General features: G+C 43.3%; 2 protein-coding genes and 1 long non-coding RNA gene across 6 annotated transcripts in view; all 3 read left to right on the top strand.

Moving 5' to 3' along the window:
* The first annotated feature begins 12656 nt into the window (after positions 1-12656).
* LOC143271020 (uncharacterized) lies at positions 12657-14202 on the top strand. Its single transcript, XR_013048279.1, has 4 exons — positions 12657-12794; positions 13323-13411; positions 13935-14038; positions 14169-14202. It is a non-coding gene; the product is annotated as an uncharacterized LOC143271020 (long non-coding RNA).
* A 1416-nt stretch (positions 14203-15618) lies between these two features.
* The window catches only part of Gprasp3 (G protein-coupled receptor associated sorting protein family member 3), a 40732-nt gene continuing 29515 nt past the window's right edge, over positions 15619-26835 (top strand). For all 4 annotated transcript variants that reach the window (XM_006997921.4, XM_015990877.3, XM_076562809.1 and 1 more), the window contains exons 1-3: positions 15619-15680; positions 19956-20054; positions 20907-20992. The gene's annotated coding sequence lies outside the window, so the exon portion shown is untranslated. The remainder of the gene's footprint in view (positions 15681-19955; positions 20055-20906; positions 20993-26835) is intronic.
* Gprasp2 (G protein-coupled receptor associated sorting protein 2) lies at positions 15676-18796 on the top strand. The gene has a single exon (XM_015990876.3). The coding sequence runs from the start codon at positions 15943-15945 to the stop codon at positions 18439-18441; it is 2499 nt and encodes an 832-aa protein (XP_015846362.1). The 5' UTR covers positions 15676-15942; the 3' UTR covers positions 18442-18796.

The following is a 26835-nucleotide window of genomic DNA, read 5'->3' as shown; positions in this document are numbered from 1 at the left end:
GTGATCTATTTTTTCATTTTGATTTTACAGGGGATTACAGTTCAGAGATTGTATAAGTCTCAGAAGAGACTTTGAACTTTTGATTTTTAAACAATGCTGATACTGTGATAGACTATGGGAACTTTTGAACTTGGACTAAATTCATTTTGTATTATGATATGGCTACAAGCCTATGGGGGCCAGGAAATAGAATGTGGTGGTGTGAATGAAAATGGCACCCATAGGCTCATAGGGAGTGTCACTATTAGGAGGTGTGGCATTGTTGGAGTTGATGTGGCTTTGTTAGAAGGACTATATCACTAGGGGTGGGCTTTAAGGTCTCAGAAGCTCAAGCTAGGCCCAGTGGCTCACTCTTCCTGCTACCTGTGGATCCAGAGGTAGAGCTCTCATGTACTTCTCTAGCACGACGTCTACCTGCACACCACCATGCTTCCTGTCATGATGACAATATACCTCTGAACTATAAGCCAGCCACCTGGATGAAAAAAAAGAAAGAAAAAGGAAAGGACATGACTGCTCCTCAGTATTATGAAAGAGAAAGTTAAATATAGATAAAAGGGAAAGTGTAAGTAGAGGCAGGACATCTAGGAAAATCCAGAATGGACATGACCAGACTGAGCTGGGGCATGTGGGGAAAGGGGGTGGGGGAAGGGAGAAGGTAAAGAGCGAAACCAGGTGCAGCTGCCAGGAGGCCAGAGACACTAAATGGGGCCGGTAACCAAAGTGTGTGGATTATATATGGAAGAGCCTCTGTGGACAGGGCAGCCCAGTCCCTGGACTGGAGAGTTCAGGGTAGAGGGCATGGTATGCCAGCCATATCCTGTGACAGGTAAGGACTGAGGAACGCAGGGAGAACCTGGTGGCCAAGTCCATATGTTAAGTAGGCACCTAAGCCATTTGTTCTGGGTTTGAACCTTAACACCTCATCCTTTTTGTTGATAATAAATGAATGGTAAGTGGCAATGTAATCATCTAGAACTACCTTCTGCTAGCATTGGGGCATCTTTGTGGGGAACCCAAAAGCTGGAATGTTGGCCAAGTCCAGGAAGACCAGGCTGTTTCATTCACTGTCCAAGCTGTGCAGGACTCATCTGGGGCTAGGTACATGAAGGCAGCAGTTGGAGCAGTTGGCAGTCTTTAATTGATTGATAATCTGTTCCAGCAGTATACACACACACACACCACACACACACACACACACACACACACACACACACACACACACACACCACACACACACACACACACACACACACCACACACACATACACACACACACACACACACACACATACACACACCACACACACACACACACACACACACACACACACACACACACACACACACATATATGACAGAAGGTAAAGTTAAGGAGTTTAGGGGGAAATTTTTTCTTAGGTGTACATTTGAAACTTTTAATCTCATGGTCATGGTAATTGGGGGAGGGAATTCCCAAGACCAGGGAAGAGAGCCCACCTTCAGAACAGGCAGGTAGCGAAACAGGCTGTTGATCAACGGTACTTATCTGGAGTCCATTTGACCTGTGAGAGGCGGATCCAAGTTGATTCCCTGAGGTTTACGAGAATGTTTTCGGTTTATAAAGAGGCAAATGTTTTAGCTATGTTAGCTATGTCATCGCTGCTTGTAATCTCTACTGAAATCCACACTGTAGAAAAAGGCAGTAGACGCATGCATGCCTTTGAGTCATAGTAGAAGCTTGCAAACCCCAAAATGATTTTGGTTAAAAGGATTAACATTCTTTCCTCTATCCAGAAGACTGGCTGTATATAGATTAGACAGACATTTTTAGCACAGTAAGAACCACTTTTAAGTCTATACAAGTACTTTTAAGTCTATAGAAAACACCCAAAGGTGTTTAAATTTAAAATCTCGAGCTTGTGACTATGATAATAGTAGTATTTGCAAAAATCTAGATTAATATCAGAATTCCAGTGACTGATGTTAAAACTCTGAACTTTTGAAGTCTTAATGTAACAATAGCATAGCAAGGGAAAGAAATCGGAAACATTTTTCTTTTCTTTTTAACCTTAAGTCACTTTCTTATCACAACTCAAGCTTTCACTTCCTCAGACCTTTATCACTCCCGTTTACATGCCTTAAAACACCTCTTTGAGACCCTAAAGCATTTTTAGATACTCATAACTTAAGCTCTCATATCTTCAGACCTTACATGAGATACAGGTGGTGATTACTGAGAGCAGTCATTGTACAGTAAGTTTCTTTAAATAAAGGAAGAGTAAAAAGTTACATTGAATTCTGTTTTGTGAGTTTATCTCTTTTTAGAGTCTGATAAGGTATAAACTGTGTCTAGACCTAGCAGTAGCCGTAGGAAGTAAGGCCTGAGGACTGATTTTTACATGATGAGGACTGAGAAAGCAGCTGAAGCCTTGCTTGCTGCTGTTAAACTGGCAAAGAGATCCTTAGCCTAGTCATCAACACCAACTGAGATCTGAGAAAGATGAATTTTACCAGAGTAAACAGGAAGTACAGACCAAGCAGCTTCTGAATATATTAAAAATGACAGAGACTTACTGGCTAACTGGACAGTCACCTACCTTCCTCCATTGATTGTTGGGGGCAGAAGTCTCAGGACAGTGTCAGTCTTTGGCCACCAGGTCCAGAAGATCTGACAGACTTTCCTGTGGAGTAGGAACTTGGAAAGACTGGTGAACGTTGTCTAGGCCAAGTGGGGTAATCAACTCCCCAGTGCCCTGCTTGTCCACAGTTTAGACAAGGTCATGGCAGCAGGTGAGATGAAGGGCAGTTTTTCACCGAGTGGCCAGCTTTGCCGCATTTCAAGCAAGCTCTAGGTGGAGTTCTTCTGTGCCCATCTTCTTTGCGGGAGATTAGGAGTGCTGCCAGAAGATAACATGTCTCTCTATCATGAAAAGCTTTTCTATTAAACATTTTAAATGCCGTATTCAGCAGATCTCTAAAGAGTTTGAGGATCATCTCTCTTTTAAGTATACCTGAATTTAGTTACTTGCTTTAGGCTTAACTTTGAAAACATGTGCAGGAGGCGAAATAAAGCTTATCCCTATAATTATTGCATTAGTAATTAGTATGTCTGCTGTGGAATAATTATCTTGCACACTGTAAATTGGTTTAATAAAATGCTGATTGGCCAGTAGCCAGGCAGGAAGAGTAGGCAGGGCAACCAGACTAGGAGAATTCTGTGAAGAGGAGAAGCAGAGTCAGGAGTCCCCAGCCAGATGCAGAGGAAGCAAGTTGAGAATGCTTCCCTGAGAAAAGGTACCAAGCCACGTGGTTAAACACAGATAACTTTAATGAGTTAATCTAAGTGTAATAGCTAGTTAGTAATAAGCTTGAGCTATTGGTAGAACATTTATAAGTAATATTAAGCCTCCAAGTCAGTTCTTTGGGAAGCAGCTGCGAGGTATTTGGGAACAGGCAGGCGGGAGAGAAATGACCGGGCAGGAGGCAGAAAAGCCTCTGGCTGCATATTTCTGCAAAGTATAGTTCTGAACACATTAAAGAATCTGATCATTTATAAGGTGACTGACTATTAACTTGAATGTCTTAATTATCCTTAACAATTTACAATAGTTAGTAGCTTTTTATAAGATTAGGACTTTACATTCCATCCCTGTTAGGTTTAGCCTTAAAAAATAAGAATTTTTTAACTAAAGCTCTTCGAGTATCGAAACAAAACTTTTCAATCATGCAGTCCACAGAGAGACTGGCAACTTTAGCAATCATTATAGAATATTGCACTTTTTGTATGGCTTAGTTTATCCAAATGGCTAAAGCTTAAATTGAACAAATACAGAAAAGCTAGACAAATATTACTGTGAACCTGAGTAGATATTAGGGATTTATAAATCCTGATTATCAATATACCTTATTTATCAAACATATGTTGTTTCTAGAAGCTTGGAGTTAAACAATTAGCAAAGACATAAGTACTTAGGTTTAAAACTCACCTAAGTCAGCTTTTGTTAATCTGAATAGACCTTTATAACCTTAAATTTTTATCACCATATAGAGCATATTGCAAACCAGAGTTGACTCACATATATTGTATCAAATATAACCATAATTTATTTTTGAGACAGGGTTTCTGTGTATAACAGCCTTGGCTGTCCTGGAACTCACTCTGTAGACCAGGCTGCCCTCAAACTCACAGACTCACAGAGATCCTCCTACTTCTACCTCCCACGTGCTGGGATTAAAGATGTGCAACACCAAACCCAGCCAATTAAATATTTTTATTAAACCCCCCAACTAAATGTTTTTCTTTATATGAGTTGCCATGGTCACAGTGTTTCTTCACAGCAAGAGAACCCCTAACAAAGACAATGTCTGACTTTGTAAAGTCAGAAAATAAATTCCCTCACTTTTACTAATGTAAGATTCCAGTGCTTTTGTTACAAAGTGATCTTTATTTCTCACACGACATCCACAGGCTCACTATGGTGCTCTGTATTGTATGCATGCATGAGTGCGCGCATGCACACACACACACACACACACACACACACACACACACACACACTAATAATAAATATAATGTAAAACTATAAAGAGAAAAGGAGTGAAAAGAAAAATTTGGCTAGGAAAAATAACAAAAGTACTGCTAAATTATGGCAGAGAAGGAGAAAATAGGTAAACTTGGGGAAAAAAAGATCACAATCTAAAAAATATAATTAAGCTAGTTAAACATATGAAAGGGAATAAAAAAGTAACTTCTTAATTAAAAAATTTTAAACATTGGACTGAAGAGATGGGTCAGCATTTAAGAGCACTTTCTGCTTTTGCAAAGGACTCGGGTTCCTTTCTCAGAAACAATGGAAGCTCACAACCATCCGTAACTCCAGCATCAGGGGATCCAATGCCCTCTTTTGGTGTCCTCTGGGATCAGGTACACCCACTACACTTACATACATACAGGCAAAACATAAAGTAAAAATAAATTTCACATCATTAAAAGTTTTTAATTAAATATATTTTACGTGTTGTTTAAGAATTCAATACATGGCTGGGCGTTGGTGGCGCACACCTTTAATCCCAGCACTCGGGAGGCAGAGGCAGGTGGATCTCTGTGAGTTCGAGGCCAGCCTGGGCTACCAAGTGAGCTCCAGGAAAGGCGCAAAGCTACACAGAGAAACCCTGTCTCGAAAAACCAAAAAAAAAAAAAAAAAAAAAAAGGATTCAATACAAGTATGCAATGTGTTTTGGTCAAATCCATGCCACCCCACTCCACTTTCATTCCTCCCACACTTCCCCACCACTTCTTCTCACACATACTCAGTTGTTTTAAGTTGCAGATTTTTATTTTACTTTTTTTTATTTAAAAAAGGGTTTTTTACATACTAATCCCAGTTCCCCCTCTCTCCCCTTCTCTCCCCCCCCCCCACCTCCCACCATCCCACCCCTCATCCACTCCTCAGAGAGGTTAGGGCCTCCCTTGAGGAGTCAGCAAAGTCTGGCATACTCAGTTGAGGCAGGACCAAGCCCCTCCCCCCTGTGCCAATGCTGAGCAAAGTATCCCACCCTAGGGAATGCGTTCCAAAAAACCATTTCATGCACCCAGGATAAGTCTTGTTCTTACTGCCAGGGGCTCCCCAAACAGATCTAGCCACATAACTGTCACCCACATTCAGAGGACCTAGTTCGGTCCCATGCATGTTCCCCAGCTGACAGGCCAGAGTCCATGAGCTCCCACTAGCTTGGGTCAGCTGTCTTTTCTTCTTTATTGTTTGAAAATTTCATACATGTATATAATGACCACATCTATTCTCACTTCCTTCCTTAAACTCCCCTTAGGGCCTCTCAACATATCTCTCTCCCAACAAGGAAGCTTCACCTATAAGTTCTTCATGTCCTCTTCTTTATTTTATTTTATTATTGTACGTGTACAGATGTTTTGTTTGTATGTATATCTGTGCATCACATATATGTCTGATGCCTGTGGAGGCCAGAAAAGAGCATCTGGTACCCTGGAACTGGATTTAAAGATGGTTGTTAGTCACTGTGTGGGTGCTGGGAATTGAACCTCTTCCTCTGGAAGAGCAATCAGTGCTCTTAACTGCTGAACCATCATCTCTCCATCCTTATGTCCTTTTCTTTTTCTTTTTATCTGTTTTATTTTTCTTCAATAGTTATTGTTATATATACATATATAAATACAATCTGCTAAGTTAATTTATTGTTGCTCACATGTATATGTTTTGGGGGCTGACTACTTACTATTAGGTAATTAATTAGGGAGCTCTTTCCTGGGGAGGAATTATTCTTTCTCTCAGCAGTCATTAATTGTCTGTAGCTCTTCACCTAGGGTAGCACTTTGTGAGATTTCACCCATCTGGATACATTGGCATGTCAGCTGGCATTATCATTGATCAGGCTACTACACACTGCTGAGAACTTATAGGTGAAGCATCCTTGTTCTGTATAGAAGACAATCTCATGGCAGACTTCTCGATTGTCTGGCTCTTACAGTCTTTCCAGACCCTTCCTATCATGTTCCCCAAATGTACATCCTTAGATGTAGTGGTTGTGTTGTAGACGTACCGGAAGAGGCTGGGCACCCTGCAGCCAGTTGTTCTTTGTATTTTAACCAACTGGTACCTTTCTGTAATGGTGTCTGTTTTGCTGTTGCTGCTGCTGCTGCTGCAAAAAGTTTTCTTTGATGATAGGTAAAAGTTATACTTATCTGTGTGTATAAAGGTAATTATTAGGATGCATTTAGAAATTATACTGGTTTTAAAAAGTGGTGGTAGTATGCTCTCCTGTAGGAGTCCTGACATCACCAGCCAAGGGTAGTTGATAGATTTATAGTACCAGACATGATTCCCTGTTATTGAGCAGACCTTAAGTCCATTAGACAGCTGTTGGTTACCCTCAAGGTACAAGTGTCACTATTCCACCTTTGGGGATATTTTCCCTTGCTGGTCATTGGTATTGATAGGTCTCATAGCTGGGTTAAGACTTGAATTTGTTTTTCCTTTGGAAGATTACATATTTCCTTCTTGTACTGTGAAAGCTGATCCTCAGGGAGAAGGATTCCAGGTCATTTCCAGCTTGATTCCTCCAAGTTCTGTGTTCAAAGTGTGTGGTGTCTTCAGCAAGTGAGTGTCACCTTCAAATTCTGGGAGGCAACCAAATGCAATGACAGTTGCCTAGAATGTTTGGGGGGGGAATCTCATGGGCTCCCCAGACCAACAACTTTAAACGAGGTTTCTCGTGGTTGGTATTGGGATTTTTGTTAGATAGACTATGGAACATGTGAGTATGTGTGTGTTTATGCACACATACACACTTGTATATGTTATATGTAGCTTTAGGTAAGTATGAAATATATACTTCCCTATTGATTTTTCAAGCATCTTTAGTGTTACTTATCTCTCCCCTCTCCCTTTGTGTTGCTGAAGAGGGAACAAGGCTGGGATCAGCTAAGTCTTGAAGCAAGGGAGACAGGTTGAAAGGGGAGGAAGGGGTTATTCCTGGCAAGCAGCTGCAGGCTAGGATAACCCGAAGGGAAAAGGAGGGGAGGCAAAGCACTGGTATGGACAGAAAGAGCATAGAATAAACCTCTTCTCAGGTCAAAAAAATGCTTGTCACACATAGTCCATGTCTCTAAATAAATTCACAACACATTTTCCAACAGGTTTTCCAGTCTGGCACCAAAACTTGTCAGCTTTTGGTAAAAGCATTCCTCTGTAGGTAAATATCACAACAATATGCCAGTGCCCCCCTCCCCACCCCAAAATGGGAAGAATTGGTGCTGACATCATTTTCAAATGCCTTTGAATTTATAGGTTTGGGGATTGAAATGAAAAGTACTAGTGGCTTTAAGTCACCTGTGGCAGTAAGGAGAACAGTTAGGAGAATACAGATTCTCTCTCTCTCTCTCTCTCTCTCTCTCTCTCTCTCTCTCTCTCTCTCTCTCTCTCTGTCTCTTTCCTTCAGAACTTTGCCCCCCATCTCTCAAGTGTTATTCACCAACGAGATTATACTGTGGCTGGAGTTTTCTCCAGTCCAGCCCAGCCCCACGGACCTCACAACCACTTATAAAATAATTACTCAGAAGCTCATATTAATTAAACTGCTCAGCCATTAGCTCAGGCCTACCACTGTCTAGCTCTTACACTTTTAAACTTAGACCATTTCTATTAATCTATACCTTGCCACATGGCTCCTGGCTTACCAGTAACTTACATCTTGCTATTCATCTCAGCGGCTGGCAGCATCTCCTGACTCAGGCTTCTTCCACCCAGCATTCTCCTCTCTCCTTGTCCTGCCTACACTATCCTTCCTACCTGGCTACTGGCCAATCAGCGTTTTTATTTATCAATCAATCATAGCAACATATATTCACAGCATACAGGACATCCATACTGTGGAGAAAAAGAAAAGTATACCATGGAAGACCATTTACTTACTGTTTTAAAGATTTATTGTTTTGTTTATGTGAACATGTCCATGGAGGCCCAAAGGGGGAGTCAGATTCCCAGGAGCTAGAGTGACAGGTGGCTCACAGAGGTGGGTCCTCTGGTAATGCAATGTGCTTTTAACCACAAAGCCATCTCTCCAGCCTCAGGTAAGACCATTTAAATAGCAGAACTGGTCTTTTTCTAACAGACGGCACCCATACACCTCGAGATATATTATAGAAATTACTCTCAGGGACTCTTTTCTTCCTTCCTTTCTTCCCCAACTCCTCCCAGATCCTCCCAATTTCCACACCCATCCAAATCCACACCCCTTTTATTCTCACTCATTAGAATACAAACAGATATCTAAGAAAGTGGACACAAGCCCATAAACTAGAATAGGACAAAACAAACAGAAAAAGAAGTAAAGAAAAAGCACAAGAAACATATATGGATGCAGAAACACAGACCGAAAACCCATAAAAAATATAAAACCAGCAATCATTATATGCAAGGGACCTGCATGGGAAAAAAAAAAACCTAACAAAATTTTATGAGACCAAGAACCTCTAAAAATGTCATTGAACTAGTTTTTGTTGGCCATCTATTGTGGAGCACGGGGACAAGCTTTATATGTAAACTCAGGGAGACTCGATTGTGTGAGGGATGTGGGCTTGTGTCCACTTCCCATCTCAGTACTGGGACCCCATCAGTCGCAGACCTGTGCAGGCCCTCTGCAAGTTGCCACAGTCTCTGTGAGTTCATCCGTGCATTGCCTCTGCTGTGGTTAGTGGGCCTTGTTCCCCTGGTGCTCTCCATCCCCTCTGGCCCTTAAACTTTCCTGCCTCCTCCTCTGCAGAGTTCACTGAGCCCTGAGAGGATGACTTTGATGGAGACGCCCCATTTAAGATTGAGTGTTCCTTGCCAGGCGGCGGCGGCGGCGGCGGCGGCGGCGGCGGCGGCAGCGCATGCCTTTAATCCCAGAACTCGGGAGGCAGAGGCAGGCCGATCTCTGTGAGTTCGAGGCCAGCCTGGGCTACCAAGTGAGTCCCAGGAAAAGCGCAAAGCTACACAAGAGAAACCCTGTCTTGAAAAACCAAAAAAAAAAAAAAAAAAAAAAGATTGAGTGTTCCAAAGTCTCTCACTCTGCACTGTCCAGCTGTGGGTCACTGTATTTATTACCATCTACTTCAGGAAAGAGTTTCTCTGATAAGGGTTGAGCAAGACACTGATCTATGAGTACAGACAAGCAAGCAGTTTCAGGTATAGGTTCCATCTCCCAGGGTGGGGGCTTAAATCCCATCAGATACTGACTGGTTACTCCCACAAGCTTTGTGCCACTGTTGCCATTGGTTCATCTTATAGACAGGACAGCATTGTGGATTGAAGGGTCTGTATGCCTTTCTCCTTTGGTAGTGTGCAGAGCAATTTCCAGTAGCATGAACACTAGTCAGTAGGGGTGAAGACTCTGTGTAGGCACAGGCTTGACTTCTCCATGTTCAATGAGTTGTGTAGATATTGTCTTCAGCAACAGGGCCTTCCCATCATTTTGCGGAGAGCAACAACTAGCCTTGGCAATAGCCTGGGTCGTTTGGGGGTTACTTTTTCCTTAACATATAAACAATGTGAGTAAAACATCTGTTCACAAATAAATACTGATATGGAAATACAGAAAACCTCACGATGAAAACAGGGTTCTCCTTTCATATCAGTGATTTTTTTGCCAAAAAAAAAAAAAAAGGTAGTAGTCTCCAAGTTGAGCTTTAAGGACCATCACAAAAATATTTCTTCTTTAGGACAAAGAGAGAAAAGAGATAGGGGTAGTAGTAGCAGTGTTGAGAAATGATTGCAACACAGATTCTCCTAGAGACAGAAACACAGTGAAAGATAGTGAGTGTAGGACTTGCCAGGATGGGAAAGGAGTTTCTTAATACTGTTATAACAAATTACAGCGACGCTCTCAGTATCCACAGCAGAGTGCTTCTAGAATCCCCTCGGACCAAAGCGTGGGGGAACTCAAGGTGCTTGCACACAACACCACAAAATTTCCATATAACGTATGCACTTTTCCCAATATACCTTCGCCTGCTTTGGATTGCTTAAAATACTAAAACAGGGGGCTAGAGAGATTGCTCAGCTGTTAAGAGCCCTTACTACTCTTGAAGACCTGAGTTTGATTCCCAGATATTGGCCCACAAACATCTGTAACTCCAGTTACAAGGGATCCCATGCTCCTTTTGACCCCTTCAGGGACGAAGCACTCATGTGGTGCACAGACATGCTTGTATGCAAAAACAGCTATGTACATAAAATGATAAATTGTTTGCGTTAAAAGGCTTAAAATACTGAATACTATAAACAGACTGTGAAACTCATTAAACTCCATTGCTTGGAGAATGTTAGCAAGAAAAAGTTTGCTTAGCACAGGAACATATTTTGGAAAAAAATTCCCATCCAGGGTTCCTTGAACATACAGAGGTGGGATAGGGGCTAGACAGAGGCAACTGTACTACAAATGTAGTAGCTTAAGATAATGCATATTTATTATTTTACACTTATGGAGGTTAAAAATTACTTTAAAAGATGACCGAGGCAAAGGTGTTCTGAAGGTTCCTTTCCTGGTACATCACTATGGGAGAATCTTTGGTTTTCTGCCCAGCTTCCGGAGACAGATTGTGGCTACTGTATTCCTTCCATCTTCAAAGCTAACAATGGACTTTCCAGCTCCTCTTTCCCTGTGCTGCTTTCTTCAAACACAGAACCTCATGCCACACCTAAGTACTCTTGCAGTCATATTGGGAGAATAATCCAGCACAATTGTGTGTTAACTGCTGCAATTAATAACCATAGTTCCACCTGCAACTTCAATTTTCCTTGGTCAAATAACTTATATTCACATATCCTGGGTATGGACTTGCAGTTGTTATTTTGCTAAACACTGAGTAGGTGCTTAAATGAATTTCTAAATGGGCAAGGCCAACTGCTTCAGTGTGGGCTTCATGTCACTGCTGATTTTCCCACAGAGCAAGCACAGAAAAGAGAGGACGAAGAGCAGAGGGAATTTTGTGGGTGAGGCCAAAGGAAAGATTCAAAATCAGCCAGGAGTGGGTCTTAAGGGAAAAGATGCATGGAGGGTCCTTTCCCTGACACATACAGTGAACCTAGGCAGTTAGCTAGGGCTGAGATCCAAGCTAGTAAATCCCTCCTGCGTTCGCCAGCTGTCAAATATGAAGCCTTGGACATGACTGGCCAGAGAAGATTTCAGAGAACCAGTTGGCAAGGAAAACTGAACAGGCCCAAGCTGGGTCCCAACACTTGGCTGTGGGACAGCTGAGAGGCAGGCCTCTATGACACCCTGCAAATACTGACAGGGAAAGAGCATTGTGGGACGGGCAATACATGGCCAAAGGTATTGCTGCTTAGAGATCTCTCTCTCTCTCTCTCTCTCTCTCTCTCTCTCTCTCTCTCTCTCTCTCTCTCTCTCTCTCTCTCTCTCTCTCTCTCTCTCTCTCTCTCTCTCTCTCTCTCCTTCCCTCCTTTCCTCTCTGCCTCTGTCTCCCCTTTGGAATAGGGGCAGTGGTGGGGATGCAATGGAAGGCCCCATTTCAGAAATGCCCTCCTCCTCTTCATGGTTGCATGAACCAAAGAAAACATGGGAGAAACAACAGGAACCTACTGGCTGGCTGTTGCTAGGTCACCTGTCCCCTCTCAGGCTGCAGTACTGACAGTCCCCCTCCCCTTCCATTGGCGTCAAAAAAGGGCGGAAAATGGGAGGGGGAGTAGAGAGGGAGCACTAGGATGAGTAGGCACTGTCCAGCCTCGTTCTGAGGTGCAGATGTACCAAAGGGCCCACTCAGTATCCATCCGCTGCTCCCTCCTGCTCCCCAACTCCAGACACCCCCCTTCATATAGTCCGTCCCCCCCCAAACCCAAAGCCCTCCAAGACCCCAGCTCTCAGCCATCCCCCACACTGTAGTGGCTCCAGAAAAGTGGTGGTGGTCTCTGGTTAGGGCCGACAGGGGTCTGCAGAAGCCCACGGGCGCGACCCACCCCTCCGAGTGGAGGGGGCTGCCTCCGGCCCCGCCCACTCGGAGTCGGAACTAGGGTGGGCCCGGGAGGGGGCGTCGAGCCCAGTGCGCCATATCCCTCCGCCCCTTCCCGACACCCTCGAGGCGAGCTGCTCCTGCCGCATCCTGCGCAGCAGCCCCTGCCCGTTTGGTGCAGAGGCGTGGGGGCGGGACGCGGCTCTGCCATTGCACTCGCGCGCAAAGCGGCGGCCAGAGCACAGGGAGAGGAGCTGCGGAGGACGGAGCACAGGCAGGAGCAGACGGGGACGCGGGGCAGCCCGGGGACCTGGGCCGTGCGCCTGGCCAGGCAAGTGGGGGTGTGTCGGGGGCTGGGGCGGCCGCGCACCGCGGACCACCGCCCGGCCCTGACAGTGCGGTGGAGGCGAGCGGGTCGTGGGGGCTCCCTGGAGTGGTAGCGGATCCCGGAGACCCTAGGCGGTGAGGAGGAACCGGGAGCCCGGGTCGGGCCGCAGGCACGGGGGTGGGGGAAGGGCGGCTGGGTGTGATGGTCTGGAGTCTGGCGCACCAGACACCTTGACAGCCTCCCTTCAGGTGTCAATCTGGACCGTGGAAAAGATTATGGGGTAGGCAGTTGCGGGAGAAATGGCGGTGCGGGAATTGGGAGGGGGTCGCCGGGAGCCCACGGGCGTGTGTATGTGGGGGGTGCAAGGCGGATGTCCAGTTCTGGGGCCAGATCAGCTGGTGGGTGGTGAGTCGCCTTGGCTACTAGGGCTCTGATCTGTTTACGGAGAGGGGCCCTTGTACCCTGCGCCCTGGGTGCTGTCCCTTCCCACAGGCTCCTGCTTGATGGCAAAGTCTCCTCTCTGCGCGGTAGGTCTGGCGTATTCTGACAGGCCACAGTGAGCATCTGTAGACCAGAGGCTTGAGGAAAGAGGAACAGGAAAATGACCTGGATTTCTGGAGGTGTGTGGCAATGGGAGTGGGCGCCAGACAGTGATTGGAGATGTGAAAAGGGTGGGGGTGACAGACCAGAACAGGTGGGGTATCCATTGGTATCTCCTAATTTCATTTCTCACAGCCTTTCAGGTATTTTCCCCAATGCCCTTCCCCTCCCTCCCAAATTTGGGGTCTGAAAAGATGGTTTGGGGATGATGACGGAGTCATAAATCCAAGGACCACTTCAGAACCTGCCTTCTAGAATGTGCTGCGCCCTTCCCCCATTTTTTGCTGCGCAAGGCGAGGAAATGTGGCCACCTAGAGGCGCATCCTCAGAATTGCAGAAGGACTAATAAGTATGACATCAAGAAGTGGGTGTTACCACAGAAACCCTGCAGCCAGGCAAAATGGAACTAGAATGTTCCAGCAGTAGGACCCTAAATGCTGAAAGACATTATCTGGTTCTTATCCTTGGTGGTGTTCTTCTCAGCTGGATCAGCTGCTGCCATCATTTCCTGATTGTCTTTCATTTTCATCTTTTTGTCCACAGGCCTGCTTTAAGGCTGGTAGTTCTTCAAGAAAGAAAGAAGGCGTTGAGGAGACTGTCTCAGATCTCTGGAGGTTGGTGAGGATCAGGGGCAGTGCAGGAGCCAGGTACTGAGGAGATAAATGCAGATTGCTGTAACCCAAGAGGGTGCATGATGTCTTTACTGCCCCCTAAATTTGCCTAGAGATGCTGGCATCATTTCTAGATTGTCTTACATCTTCATCTTTTTGTCCACAGGCCTGCTTTAAGGCTGGTAGTTCTTCAAGGAAGGAAAGAAGACATCGAGGAGACTGTCTCAAGATCTCTTGAGATTGGTGAGGATCAGGGGCATTGCAGGAGCCAGGTACTGAGGAGACAAATGCAGATTGCTGTAACCCAAGAGGGTGCATGATGTCTTTACTGCCCCCTAAATTTGCCTAGAGATGCTGGCATCATTTCTGGATTGTCTTACATTTTCATCTCTTTGTCCACAGGCCTGCTTTAAGGCTGGTAGTTCTTCAAGAAAGAAAGAAGGCGTTGAGGAGACTGTCTCAGATCTCTGGAGGTTGGTGAGGATCAGGGGCAGTGCAGGAGCCAGGTACTGAGGAGACAAATGCAGATTGCTGTAACCCAAGAGGGTGCATGATGTCTTTACTGCCCCCTAAATTTGCCTAGAGATGATGGCATCATTTCTAGATTGTCTTACATCTTCATCTCTTTGTCCACAGGCCTGCTTTAAGGCTGGTAGTTCTTCAAGAAAGGAAAGAAGACATCGAGGAGACTGTCTCAGATCTCTGGAGGTTGGTGAGGATCAGGGGCAGTGCAGGAGCCAGGTACTGAGGAGACAAATGCAGATTGCTGTAACCCAAGAGGGTGCATGATGTCTTTACTGCCCCCTAAATTTGCCTAGAGATGCTGGCATCATTTCTGGATTGTCTTACATCTTCATCTCTTTGTCCACAGGCCTGCTTTAAGGCTGGTAGTTTTGCAAGCAAGCAAGAAGACATCGAGGAGAGTGTCTCAGCTCTCTCAGGTTGGTGAGACCCAGGGGCAGTGCAGGAGCCAGGTACTGAGGAGACAAATGCAGACTGCTGTAACCCAAGAGGGTGCATGATGTCTTTACTGCCCCCTAAATTTGCTCACTGCCAGGGCATCCTTTATTTCCTTTCAGAGATACTAGGAATGTTGAGGTAAATGTGAGTTAGTGTGTGATCCATAAGACAAGACCTGAGAGCTGAGACCAGGGAACATAAACTTTAGATAGAAAGCAGGTGTGGTTTTGTTATTGTCTGTTTGGGCTCAGAGATGTGTGCCTATATACCAAGCATCGAGACTCCATTTTCTTTTATGCATTTGTAGGACTCCGTGCCCTTATCTGTTGGTCTTAACACCACCTGAACATAGAAAAGAGGAGGGGATCGCACCACATCGGTGAAGGTTGGTATGGGAGAGGGTTCACTTTTAGAGGGGGGTAGTAGAGATCACCCAAGAGTGACTACTGTGAGATTTGGGGGCTCCCCGCTGTCTTCATTTCTAGCGTGTGTCCTGTTTCCTCAACCCCGTCCCCGTTTTCCAGCAGGCAAAGGGAACACTGAGGTTTTCTCATAGCTGAGCTGTTCCGCTCAGCATCCTGCACCAGTGTCTCTGTGTAAGTTTCAACAGGAGGCAACAGGGTTGTAGAGACTGATTTCCTCTTTTTTTCTCTTCCTAGATCAGCTGCAGTGGCTGCTTGGTGGTGCCGGGGTTGCTGCTGACCAGCGCAGTCAACAGGTCTGCGCCCACCTAGGACCTGTCCATCCTCCTCTGGCTTGGTTTCACCTCTTCTGCACTGTATCTGTGTTATTGACTGAGATTGTGCTTGGGTAGGAATCTTATTGGTGCCAGATTGGTGGTTTATCCCTGCTATTCACTCTGTCTCTTGGATCATCCAAAGATCAGTGTGTGAAGATACAGTACTTTGGCAGATCTACTGTTGAGACTGAGGCTTTGGTAGGCATTCTTAATTGAGCCTTCTCTCTCTCTAATTTTTACCATGACTGGGGCAGAAATTGAGACTGGGTCTCAGGCCAAACCTGATAAGAAGCCTCAGGAAGAGGTTATGGGTGGGGCTGATCGAGAAAGTGAAGTCCCTATGGTGGTCAGACCCAAAGTCAGGCCCCAGGCTCCCGCAACAAGTGGAGCACGGCCCAAAACTGAATCGAAATCTTCATCTCGGGCAAGGCCTAAAACTGAGCCCCATTCAGGGTCTGGAACCAGACCTAAAAATGGTGCCCAGGCACTGCCTGGAGCAAGGCCTAGATCTGAGGCCCAGGTAATGACTGGTGCCAGGCCCAAAACTGATACCAGGGCAGTAGGTGGTGCTCGCCCTAAGACTGAGGCCAAGCCAATCCCGGGAGCAAGGCCTAAGGATGATGCCCAAGCATGGGCCCAGAGAGAGGCAATGTCACGGGCTGGGAGAGCACCATTATCTAATGCTGTCACATGGCCACTGGTCAATGCTGAGTCTGACTCTTCATCAGTTACTAAATCTAAGAGTCTGTCTATGGATAGAGAACTGGTCAATATGAACAGGGAACCCTTTCCTGGGACCCAGGGTCAGGCTGGAATCCAGCCCTGGTTTGGACCAGGAGAGGGGGCTAATTCGGGTTCTTGGTGCTATCCCAGGCCCAGAGCCAGGGAGGAGACTTCTAATGAGTCTGGGTTTTGGTCAGCAGATGAAACCTCTACAATGTCTTCTTTCTGGACTGGAGAGGAGACCAATATCAGATCATGGCCCAGGGAAGAGACAAACACTAGGTCCAGACACAGGGCTAAACATCAGACTAATGCCAGGTCCAGGCCCAGGTCCAAACAAGAGCCCTATATTGATTCTTGGTCTGGGTCTGAGGATGAGGCGGGGAACCCATTCTGCTTTTGGGCTGGAGAAAACACCAATGACTTGTTTAGGCCCAGAGGCAGGGAAGAGGCAAACGTGAGACCTAAGATCAGGACAAAGAGGGAGGACTATTTTGAATCTGAATCTGAAGATGAGTTCTATAAAGAGTCCTGGTTTTTGCCTGGGGAAGAAGCTAATAGATTCAGGCGCAGAGACAAGGAAGAGTCTAATAACATCTTAAAAAACAGGAACCAAAACGATGTTGAAAACAGTGACAGGGCCAAACAAGAATCCAGGTTTGAGGAGGAAGTGATTATTGGGTCCTGGTTCTGGGCAGAACAAGAGACTGGTTTGGAGGCTGGAGCTTCAGCAATCTGTGAATCTGAACCAGGGGCTGAAGAGGGAGCCATTGGTGGATCTTTGTTCTGGACCGAAGAAAAGCCCACTTTGGGGGCTGCGGCCAGAGAGGAGGTCAGGCCCGAGCCTGAAGAAGAGGCCATATTTGGGTCCTGGTTCTGGGATAGAGATGAGGCCTGCTTTGACCTAAATCCCACCCCTGTGTACAAGGCTAAGAGCAGGTTCAGAAATTCAGCTGAGGAGCTTAATGTAGCATCTAGGCCCAAAACCTGGGATGAAGTTACTGTTGAATTCAAACCTGGTATTTGCCGTGGGCTTGGCTTCCCCTTTAGAATCCCGGAAGGGGATTCTGAAAACACTGAGGCAAAAGCCAAGAATGCGGAGCTTGGTGCAGAAGGGGAAGAGCAGGAATCTGGGCCTCAGCCTGATCTGCCTGAACCTGAGTTCCCATTTCAGTATGATCCCTCTTACCGATCAGTCCAGGAAATAAGAGCACATCTTAAGGCCAAGGAAAGTGCAGACCCTGCAAATTGGTCTTGCACCTGCATCCAGTGTGAGCTTAAAATTGGCTCTGCAGAGTTTGAAGAGCTCCTTCTGCTAATGGACAAAATTCGTGATCCTTTTATCCACGAAATATCTAAAATTGCAATGGGTATGAGAACTGCTTCTCAGTTTACCCGAGATTTCATTCGAGATTCTGGTGTGGTCTCACTTATTGAAACCCTGATGAATTATCCTTCCTCCCGAGTTAGGACTAACTTTTTGGAGAATATGATCCACATGGCTCCACCTTATCCGAATCTAAACATGATTGAGACATTTATATGCCAAGTGTGTGAGGAAACCCTTGCACATGGTGTGAATTCACTTGAGCAGCTAACTGGAATAAGGATGCTTAGACATCTCACTATAACTACTGATTATCACACACTGATTGCCAATTATGTGTCTGGGTTTCTCACCTTACTGACCACAGGCAATGCAAGAACAAAGTTTCATGTTCTGAAAATGCTGTTGAACTTGTCTGAGAATCCTATGGTGGCAAAGAAACTATTCAGTGCCAAAGCTCTGTCAATATTTGTTGGTCTCTTCAACATAGAGGAGACAAACGATAACATTCAGATTGTTATCAAAATGTTTCAGAATATCAGTAATATTGTAAAAAGTGGAGCAATGTCTTTAATCGATGACGATTTCAGTCTTGAGCCGCTTGTTTCTGCATTCCATGAGTTTGAAGAGCTGGCTAAACGGCTGCAAATCCAAATAGACAATCAAAATGATCCCGAGGAGGGACAGTGAAGGCGGTGTGATTAACCACCTGCCACTGATCGGCCTTATGTTCCCAAAGAGCCCCAAATAGTGCTTCGGTGTTCCCAGTCTGGTTCTGTGTTGTAACTTATATTTTTAGTGCTAATGTTAAACTTGTCAAACTCTTGTTGTGAGCTGCATCATTTGTGGATGCCAAAATGAATATCAGAACTGAAAACACATTTGTTGCTATTTGTCTTACTGTCCAGATTGTGGTATTTTTAGTGTTGAGCTCCCAGTGAACCAAGTCATATGAGTAAGCTATCCTGCTATGTGTTCTTTAAACATGTGGTTCTCTACTCGAGTCTGTGTTTTCAATAAAGTTCAATGTTGAAATTGCCATAAATGACCCTTCTTCACTTTCAAAACCAGGTGCAGATACATCATACACATTCCAAAAAAAAATGATTAGTATTAGAACAAACACATGCTTACTAGAAAATCCTATTTTAGGAAGGGAGATTACTGTGGGCTTTGGCACTCAAGAAATGCTTCAAAGAAGTGGGACCTAGAAAGTCACTGAACAGTAAGCATTCTTGGAAATGAACCATGGTGATGTGGAGAAAAGTGTATGGTAGGAAAATCTGTTCCAGTAACATGGGTGAAATAAGTGAGAGGAGATTAAAAAGTAATACAGTTGGAAAATTAGGATAAGGTAAGTTTTGAGGAACTGCGTAATCCAAATAGTTAACAGTTCCAAGTATTGGTTTTGCTTCAATACTACCTAAAGGGTGAATGAAAAGGACTCTAACTCAGTGGTTCTCAGTCTATACATTGTGACCCCCTTCGACAAACTGCTGTAGCCAAAAAAATACTTACAGTTTATAACAGTAGCAAAATTATAGTTGTGAAGTAGCAACAGAAATAACTTTCTGGTTGTAGGTCACCACAACATGAGGAAATATATTAAAGGGTCACAGCATTAGGAAGGTTGAGGACCACCGTGTCTAATTAAATGGGCTCAGAAGTAATATTTCTTGTATGATGATAGTCCAAGGAAAGTATTAACTATCGAAATAACTATGCATGGATTAACTTATTGACATGAAACAACATTAGTAATTTTATATATAGTAACTAGAGAAGAATTGGGCATCATATTTGAAAAATTAGCTATTACTTTAAAATTTGTGTATAAATAAAATGTCAGCTCATTGTGACTAAAGCAGCTCCATATAGCCCTTATCTGAATTAAAATATACAAAGTTAAATTCTTAGAGACAGGCATTTAAGAAACACAAAATTTAGTGTAACATACAAAATTCGTTGATATGTTCCCATCTAATGTGACTCTGGTTGTAGACGGGCATGGTGGGAAAGGGTATGTTTGTATAAATGATGAGCCTAAAGTGTTAAAAACAAGTTAAAGTGATTTAGAAAAGATATAGACTAATGAGACTCCAGAACCAAGATTACTAAGTTTGTATTAAGCTGTTGATGGTACAAAAAATGAAATTTCTCATGTAATTATTACACTCAAACAATCATGACATTTCCTTTTTTAGGTGGCAACAAAACTCTGCAACTAGACAGTGGGGATGGTTGCAGCACCCTTGAGAATTTACTTATGTCACTGAATTGTACACTTTAAACTGATTAAAATGGTAAGTCTTATGCCCTGCATATTTTGCCACAACCAAAAAGTCACAGGCTACAACAAGCCTTCATACGGGAGTATTTCACAAGTCAGGAAATAGAAAAATTGTGGGAAACGGGAAAGGTTTCGTCATTTTTAGACGGGAGATAAATATTTATTTTCTTTGGTCTGAGAATGCTATATATTTTCAAACAGATAAAATTGTGACTTGTATTAATAAAATGGGAGCATGGTGCAAGAATTTTACCAACCCAATGAACAACTGCTAAGATCAAAAAACAGTCAAAGGGGATAGATGTGTATTCCATATACACAATATAAAGTTAAAAATTATATATCAGGGAATCAAATGATAGGATAATATCACAGAATTATATAAAAGCTGATTACCATCTTACATGCAATACCTTGGAACATTTAATGTTATCCATACTATTGGACAATTTTTTTTCTATATCTAGTAAGCATAATATCTACAAATGAATATCAGGCCTAATCAAGGATTAAAAAGTAACTCAGTCAATAGAATATGGAGTCCCATGGTGTACTGAAATAGTATCTAGTAACCTGTGTTGATTTTGCCTGAACATTGTAGAATGTACCTGGCAGTGAAACATTTTCCCATTTGATTTTAGTATATGAAATTTAGAAATAGGACAAAGTGGCAATTTAGTCTCCCTTTACAAACCACAAACCTTAATAGGAATAGTCTTCATGGTAGGAACTAGAATTTAAAAGTTCATTTTGTTGATATATTTCAAGGTTTTCTGTGTATGATCTCACATGTTTGAACATTATACAAATTACTGCTAAAGAATCATTTCATGACCCAACTCCTCAGGGAACCTTTTTCTTTTAGGCCAAGCACTCTTAGAGAGCAAGCCCCCAGGCTTCAGGCTTGAAGCTTTGACTACTAATCCAGCTAGCCTTCTGACAATTTTCAAGGTAAGGAGGTTCAGGTTCTTCTGGTAAGGAGCTCAACTCCAGAGGCAAGATATTGTTCTGTTCCTTGTACTTCAGAGCTACTACAGATGCTCTGTAGTCTTGCTGGTCTGATGTGGAGTTGTCTATGTGTATGTTTATGTGGAGATGAGGCTTTTGCTTGGACACAGAGAGAGGTATGTTTACTGTCATGGAGAAGGACAGGAAAGGCATATACCTGACAATTGGGATAGGGTAGAACAAGGGGCAAGAGGTTAAGGTGGTTGAGCTGGTGTCCATGCTGTGTTAGCTTGAAAGCCATTTTTTTATGTGTCCAGAATGATAGTATTGATTGGATGGAAGAAATAAGCCCGCAGTCAGTCAAAGGTATGTTTGCCAGATCAGGAGCTCAAGAAGCTGGTACAAGTCATCCTGGAGGATGGATTCCTGTGGAGAAACAGCAGTTACTACTGAAGTATGTGGGAGCTGAGAAATGGCATCCTTTGGGTGGTAGTGATTCAGACTAGATGACAGTGCTTGAAATGCCTCAGACCATCTCACTCTCCTGTTTTCTGAATACCATTTCATTCCATCTCTAGGCTCCTACCCCATGCTATATCTGTATCTCCTCTCTCTGTCTCTGTCTCTCTCTCCCTGTGTGTGTGTGTGGGGGGGAGGTGATGACCTTACCGGTAGAATTGGCTTTAGGAACCCAGAGGGGGAAACAGTGCAGTAACAGGGGTTATACTGCCACTCTGCTTCCCGTGATGTGGCCTCTTCTCTTATTGTCTACTTTCTGTCTGAGTTCCTTAATGGCAGCATCCAGCCACTGGAGATGTCTCAGGGCAGCTAACAGTTGTGGAGAGGAAAAGAGCAAACATGGTATCTGCCTTTCCCTCCAGGGTTCCAGGGGACCAGGGATAGACTAGAGAAAAATCTAGGGATGAAGATAGGAGTGAAAGGGAGACAATCTAGGTGCTTTTTGCTTTTCCATGGGATTTCTCATTGGGATTCTCTAATCTTCTTAACCTCTAAAAGCTTAAGTCCTGGATCTCAGTCCCAGGCAGCAGCTCCTTCCTATGTAGAAAAACACGCTGCTAACTCTTGTGAGACTCCCTTTCTCTGCTGTCCTGCATCTGAGATACTTGTCTTTGGGGGTCCTATACAAATTACTTCCTAAAAAACCTCATAGGTTTTATTCTGTACACTCTTTTCTATCTTCCTTGTATTTTGCTCCTTGTTCATTTCTGAGGATGCGTTCCTTTGTTTCCATCCTAGACAGCAGCCAGTTGGTACATTCCTGTGTTTTCTGAGTACTCGTTCACATTCTCTGAGTACCAAGTTAAAAAAAAAAAGTTTCTCAGTTCGCATGACAATAAATGTGTGTGTGCTTTTTTAAAAAAAAACAAAAACAAAACAAAACAACAACAAGTAGTTTTTCCAGTTCTCTGAAAACACTATGTACATGGCCTACAATTTCATTCCAGTACAATGCTAACTAAAGCTAGTAAAGGCTGCACGGTTTAAGGGCTCAGTGTCACAAGATTGCCTCCACTGTCCGATTACAATCACACATGCTGAATCTTTAGGTTACTAACACTTCTCTCTGACTTGGCTGCTAGTCACTGGTTTCTACAACCATTTTCATGTTGAGAAATATGTCACAAATACTCAAAAGGAGCCATGGAAACCCTTTTATCTTTTCTTTCTTTCTTTCTTTCTTTCTTTCTTTCTTTCTTTCTTTCTTTCTTTCTTTCTTTCTTTCTTTCTTTCTTTCTTTCTTTCTTTCTCTCTCTCTCTCTCTCTCTCTCTCTCTCTCTCTCTCTCTCTCTCTCTCTTTCTTTCTTTCTTTCTTTTTTGATTTTTTGGTTTTTTGAGACAGGGTTTCTCTGTGTAGTTTTGGTGTCTGTCCTGGATCTCTCTCTGTAGACCAGGCTGGCCTCAAACTCACAGAGATCCACCTGGCTCTGCCTCCCGAGTGCTGGGATTTAAGGCGTGCGCCACTGCCACCCGGCGCCATGGAAGCTCTTTAGTGTTACTAGTTTATAATAAAATATCCTAAGCCTGTGAGTGACATGGTAGATGAGGTGGTACTCAGGGCAGTGTCTAGAAGGGTAGAAGATAGAGGAGATGCTGTCCCTAAGGAGTTGCTGTGCCCTACCATTCAAGTACATGAGTGCATTCGCCAATCAGGAAACGTTCAGTTTCTATTAATTAAAATCATTAAAGCAGTTCAGTTATATAGACTAGATTAATTAAATAACTGACCTCTGGTGATTAACTCAATCTCCAATTCCCATTGCTGTCCCTGAGAATTAGGGGATGTGGCTCGAAGTTCCAGCTCTCTAAGCATATCTTGTTTGTTTGCTTGTTTGTTTTTGTTTTTGCTGGTGACCAGCCCTATCTTAATGCTACCTAGGAGTCACCATCATCTCATCAACATGCAAGTTTGAATACTTGAAAGATTCCAAGGCTCTTTTACTCTTAGAATCTCATTTATTATGGAGCAAGGAACTAAGGCCAAGTTAAAACATGCTCATATTGTATCTGTTACTGAGGAAACTAAGACTTTATGAGTTCGGTGCCAGGAGCTAAGGCTGAAGATCCCTGCCTCCTCTCTTTATTTTTGACAGATCATAGTTGTCCATATTTAGAGGGTACACTGTGATAATTCAGTATATGTATACAATGTGTCACGCTGAAATCAGAATAATTAACATTCCGATCTGCCCAAGCATTTGTTGTTATTCTCTGCCTTCTGTTCAGCAGAATTCTTGTAATACTAGTGTTCATTCAGTGTTGAGGTTTTCCTCTCAAGACCTGTTTTTCCTTGTCCATGTCAATGTGTTCTTCTTAGAGAAGGTTGCAAGCATGGTGTGGAATAGTAAAGACTATCTGATCTCCATCCCTGGTTCTTGACACAGAGCTTAAAAAGCCTTAAAATTTCCTGACATATAAGAGTAATAAGATGTCTTTGTTGTGCTGTAGGATGTGGACAGTCACCAGAAGGAAAGATCCTATTATTAGAAGTTTGGAATTTGGGGCTATCTCAAGGTCCAAGGAGGAAAGTGGGACTAAGTATTTAATTCAATCACAGTGACACTCAATAATGCTCATATAATGAATCCCTTCCCAAATACTTTACTTTGTTAGGGAGTTTGCTTATTGGACTTGCTATACAAGTATGAGAATTTGAGTCGATATTCCTAACATCCATGTAAAAAGCAGGGTATGTATGGGGGCACACACTTGTAAACCCAGAGCTGAGAGCCTGAAAGCAGGAGGCCAAGACAGAAGGAACCCCAAGGCTTTCTGGCCAATCTGTTTAGCCAATTGGTGAGTCACAGTTTTAGTGAGATATCATCTCTCCAGAAATAAGGTGGAGAGCAATAGAGGAAGATTCTCCATGCTGGCCTATTGTCAAACATACTTGAAAATGATACATGTAAACATACTTACCATAACCCCCACACACATACACATACTAAAAGTAAATTAAAAATTCTTCTTTTCAAGGCTAAGTAGAGGTCACTGGTTCATAAATATACTGTTATGTAGGAAAGGGAGATACACTCCATATGGAGTGGGCATAAAAGCTGTGGTTAAAACCCTTCCACACCTTGTCCTATGTGAATTATTCCAGCAAATTATGAAACCCAATGTTGGAACCCCTACATTTGTAACTTGTCAGTAGGAAGTATGGATGACTCTGAGATTTATGACCGGCATCTATCTCATTGAGTGATGGTGATCACTTTGGTGACTGTGCTCTTCAATATCTGGGGTCTGACTCCAACTCTAGGTGATTGATTTTGAAGAGTTCATGTAAGAACAACTGTGTCCCTATCTACAGTTTTAGAAGGCACTTCCAATAAAGCCAACATTTGATCCTATACACCTCAGATTAAGTTACAATGGAGGAAGAGCCTACCTGTATAGTATATATAACATTACAATATATGACTTTGTGCCATTCACTTAGAATTTGGGTAATTTCTAAAGTTATCAATCTTATATTTTATCAACACACATTCAGTCTGGAAATCTTGTCACTGTTATATTAGTGTTTGTGGAACTTAAAATTTTAGACTGGCAGGTTATGTCTAGGTTCCATAGCTACTGCCAAGCAAATATTTAACCCATTCATGCCTGTCAAATTTTTAATTACAGCTACATAACAGATGTGTGTATGCACATAAGTGCATGTGCTAATAGGGAAAAATAACAATCATGATTTTTTTAATCACTCCTTAGGTATTTGGAGAGGGAAGGATAATCTCCCAAGTTTTTTCCAGTTATGAACATTTTTAAACTTTTAATCTCTAGTCCTATCTTTTTTTTTTTTTTTTTTTTTTTTTTGGTTTTTTGAGGCAGGGTTTCTCTGTGTAGCTTTGTGCCTTTCCTGGAACTCGCTTTGGAGACTAGGCTGGCCTCGAACTCACAGAGATCCACCTGCCTCTGCCTCCCGAGTGCTGGGATTAAAGGCGTGTGCCACCACTGCCCGGCTAAAGGAAGGTTTTAACTTTTTATTTTTAAAGATTTATTTATTATGTAAGAGTGTTCTGCCTGCATGTATGCCTGCAGGCCAGAGGAGAGTGCCAGAACTCACTACAGATGGTTGTAAGCCACCATGTGGTTACTGGGAATTGAACTTAGAACCTTTGGAAGAGCAGCCAGTGCTCTTAACCTCTGAGCCATCTCTCCAGCCTCTAGTCCTATCTTTTAACTTGGAAGATAGTGTTACAATTTGGAAATTGAAAGATTGAGCTTTAAGAAAGGCTGGTGAACCTTAAAAACCTTGATAGAAAATTAGTTGATATTTTATAAATGAGATCTCACTGAAGATTGTTCTTTTGAAATTGATGCAGAGTCAAGGACTGTCACCTGTGCTGCAAGAAGACACACATTTCTTTTTTTTTGTTTTGTGTTGTTTTTATTTATTTCACTTATTTCATTCATAACTAGAAAGATGACAAATCTCCTTTGATGATAACATTTTAGGGCAGGTAATATCTGAACTGGTCCTGATGTTACATAAAATAGCCTATAATATTTATCCAAAAGGGTAAGAGAAGATAACTATATGAATGATGAGATTTTTATTCTTATCTAAGGGGAAGGATTTGATGGAGACATCTCATTTAGGGCTAAGTGTTCCAAGGTTTCTCACTCTGCATAATGTTGGGTTGTGGGTCTCTGTATTTGTCTTCATCTATTGTAGGACAAAGCTTCTCTGATGGTGGCTGAGCAAGGCACTGTTTTATGAGTATAGCAGAATGTCATTAGGAGTCATTTTATCACTATATTTTTTTCTTGTTTTGGACTAGTATTATTTGGTTTTGCCCTATGTCCCTGGGCTATCTAGTCTCTGGTTCTTGGTCATCCAAGTCATTTCAGGTATGGGTTCCATCTTGTGGAGTAGGCCTTAGGTCAAATCACTTATTGCTTGGTTACTCCCACAGACTTTGTGACACCTTTGCCCTAGCATATCTTAAGGGAAGGACACCATTGTAGATTAAAGGGTTTGTAGCTGGCTTGGTGTCTATGTTTCTCTTTTGATAGCATGCAAAGTACGTACCTTCCTGTACCAAAGACCAGCTTGACATCTCCAGGTTCCATAAGTTGTGTAGCTATTGTCTTCAGCAATGGGGCCTTGCTGTCAGGTTGTGGAGAGCAACCTATAGTCTTGGCAACAGCCTTTGTTTAGGGATATCCATGGTGACCATTTGGATAACTCAATTAGATATAACCCAATTCCAGTACTGGAAGCTTTGTTTGGTGACAAAAGATGGCCAGTTGGGACTCTGTCCTCCCCATGATTTGGCAATTTCATTTAGATCACCTTCATATATGTATATATTTCCAGG

Source organism: Peromyscus maniculatus, chromosome X, assembly GCF_049852395.1.
Source record: "Peromyscus maniculatus bairdii isolate BWxNUB_F1_BW_parent chromosome X, HU_Pman_BW_mat_3.1, whole genome shotgun sequence".
NCBI lineage: Eukaryota > Metazoa > Chordata > Mammalia > Rodentia > Cricetidae > Peromyscus > Peromyscus maniculatus.
Note: the sequence above shows the minus strand (reverse complement) of the source record. Positions and strands in the feature narration are given on the sequence as shown.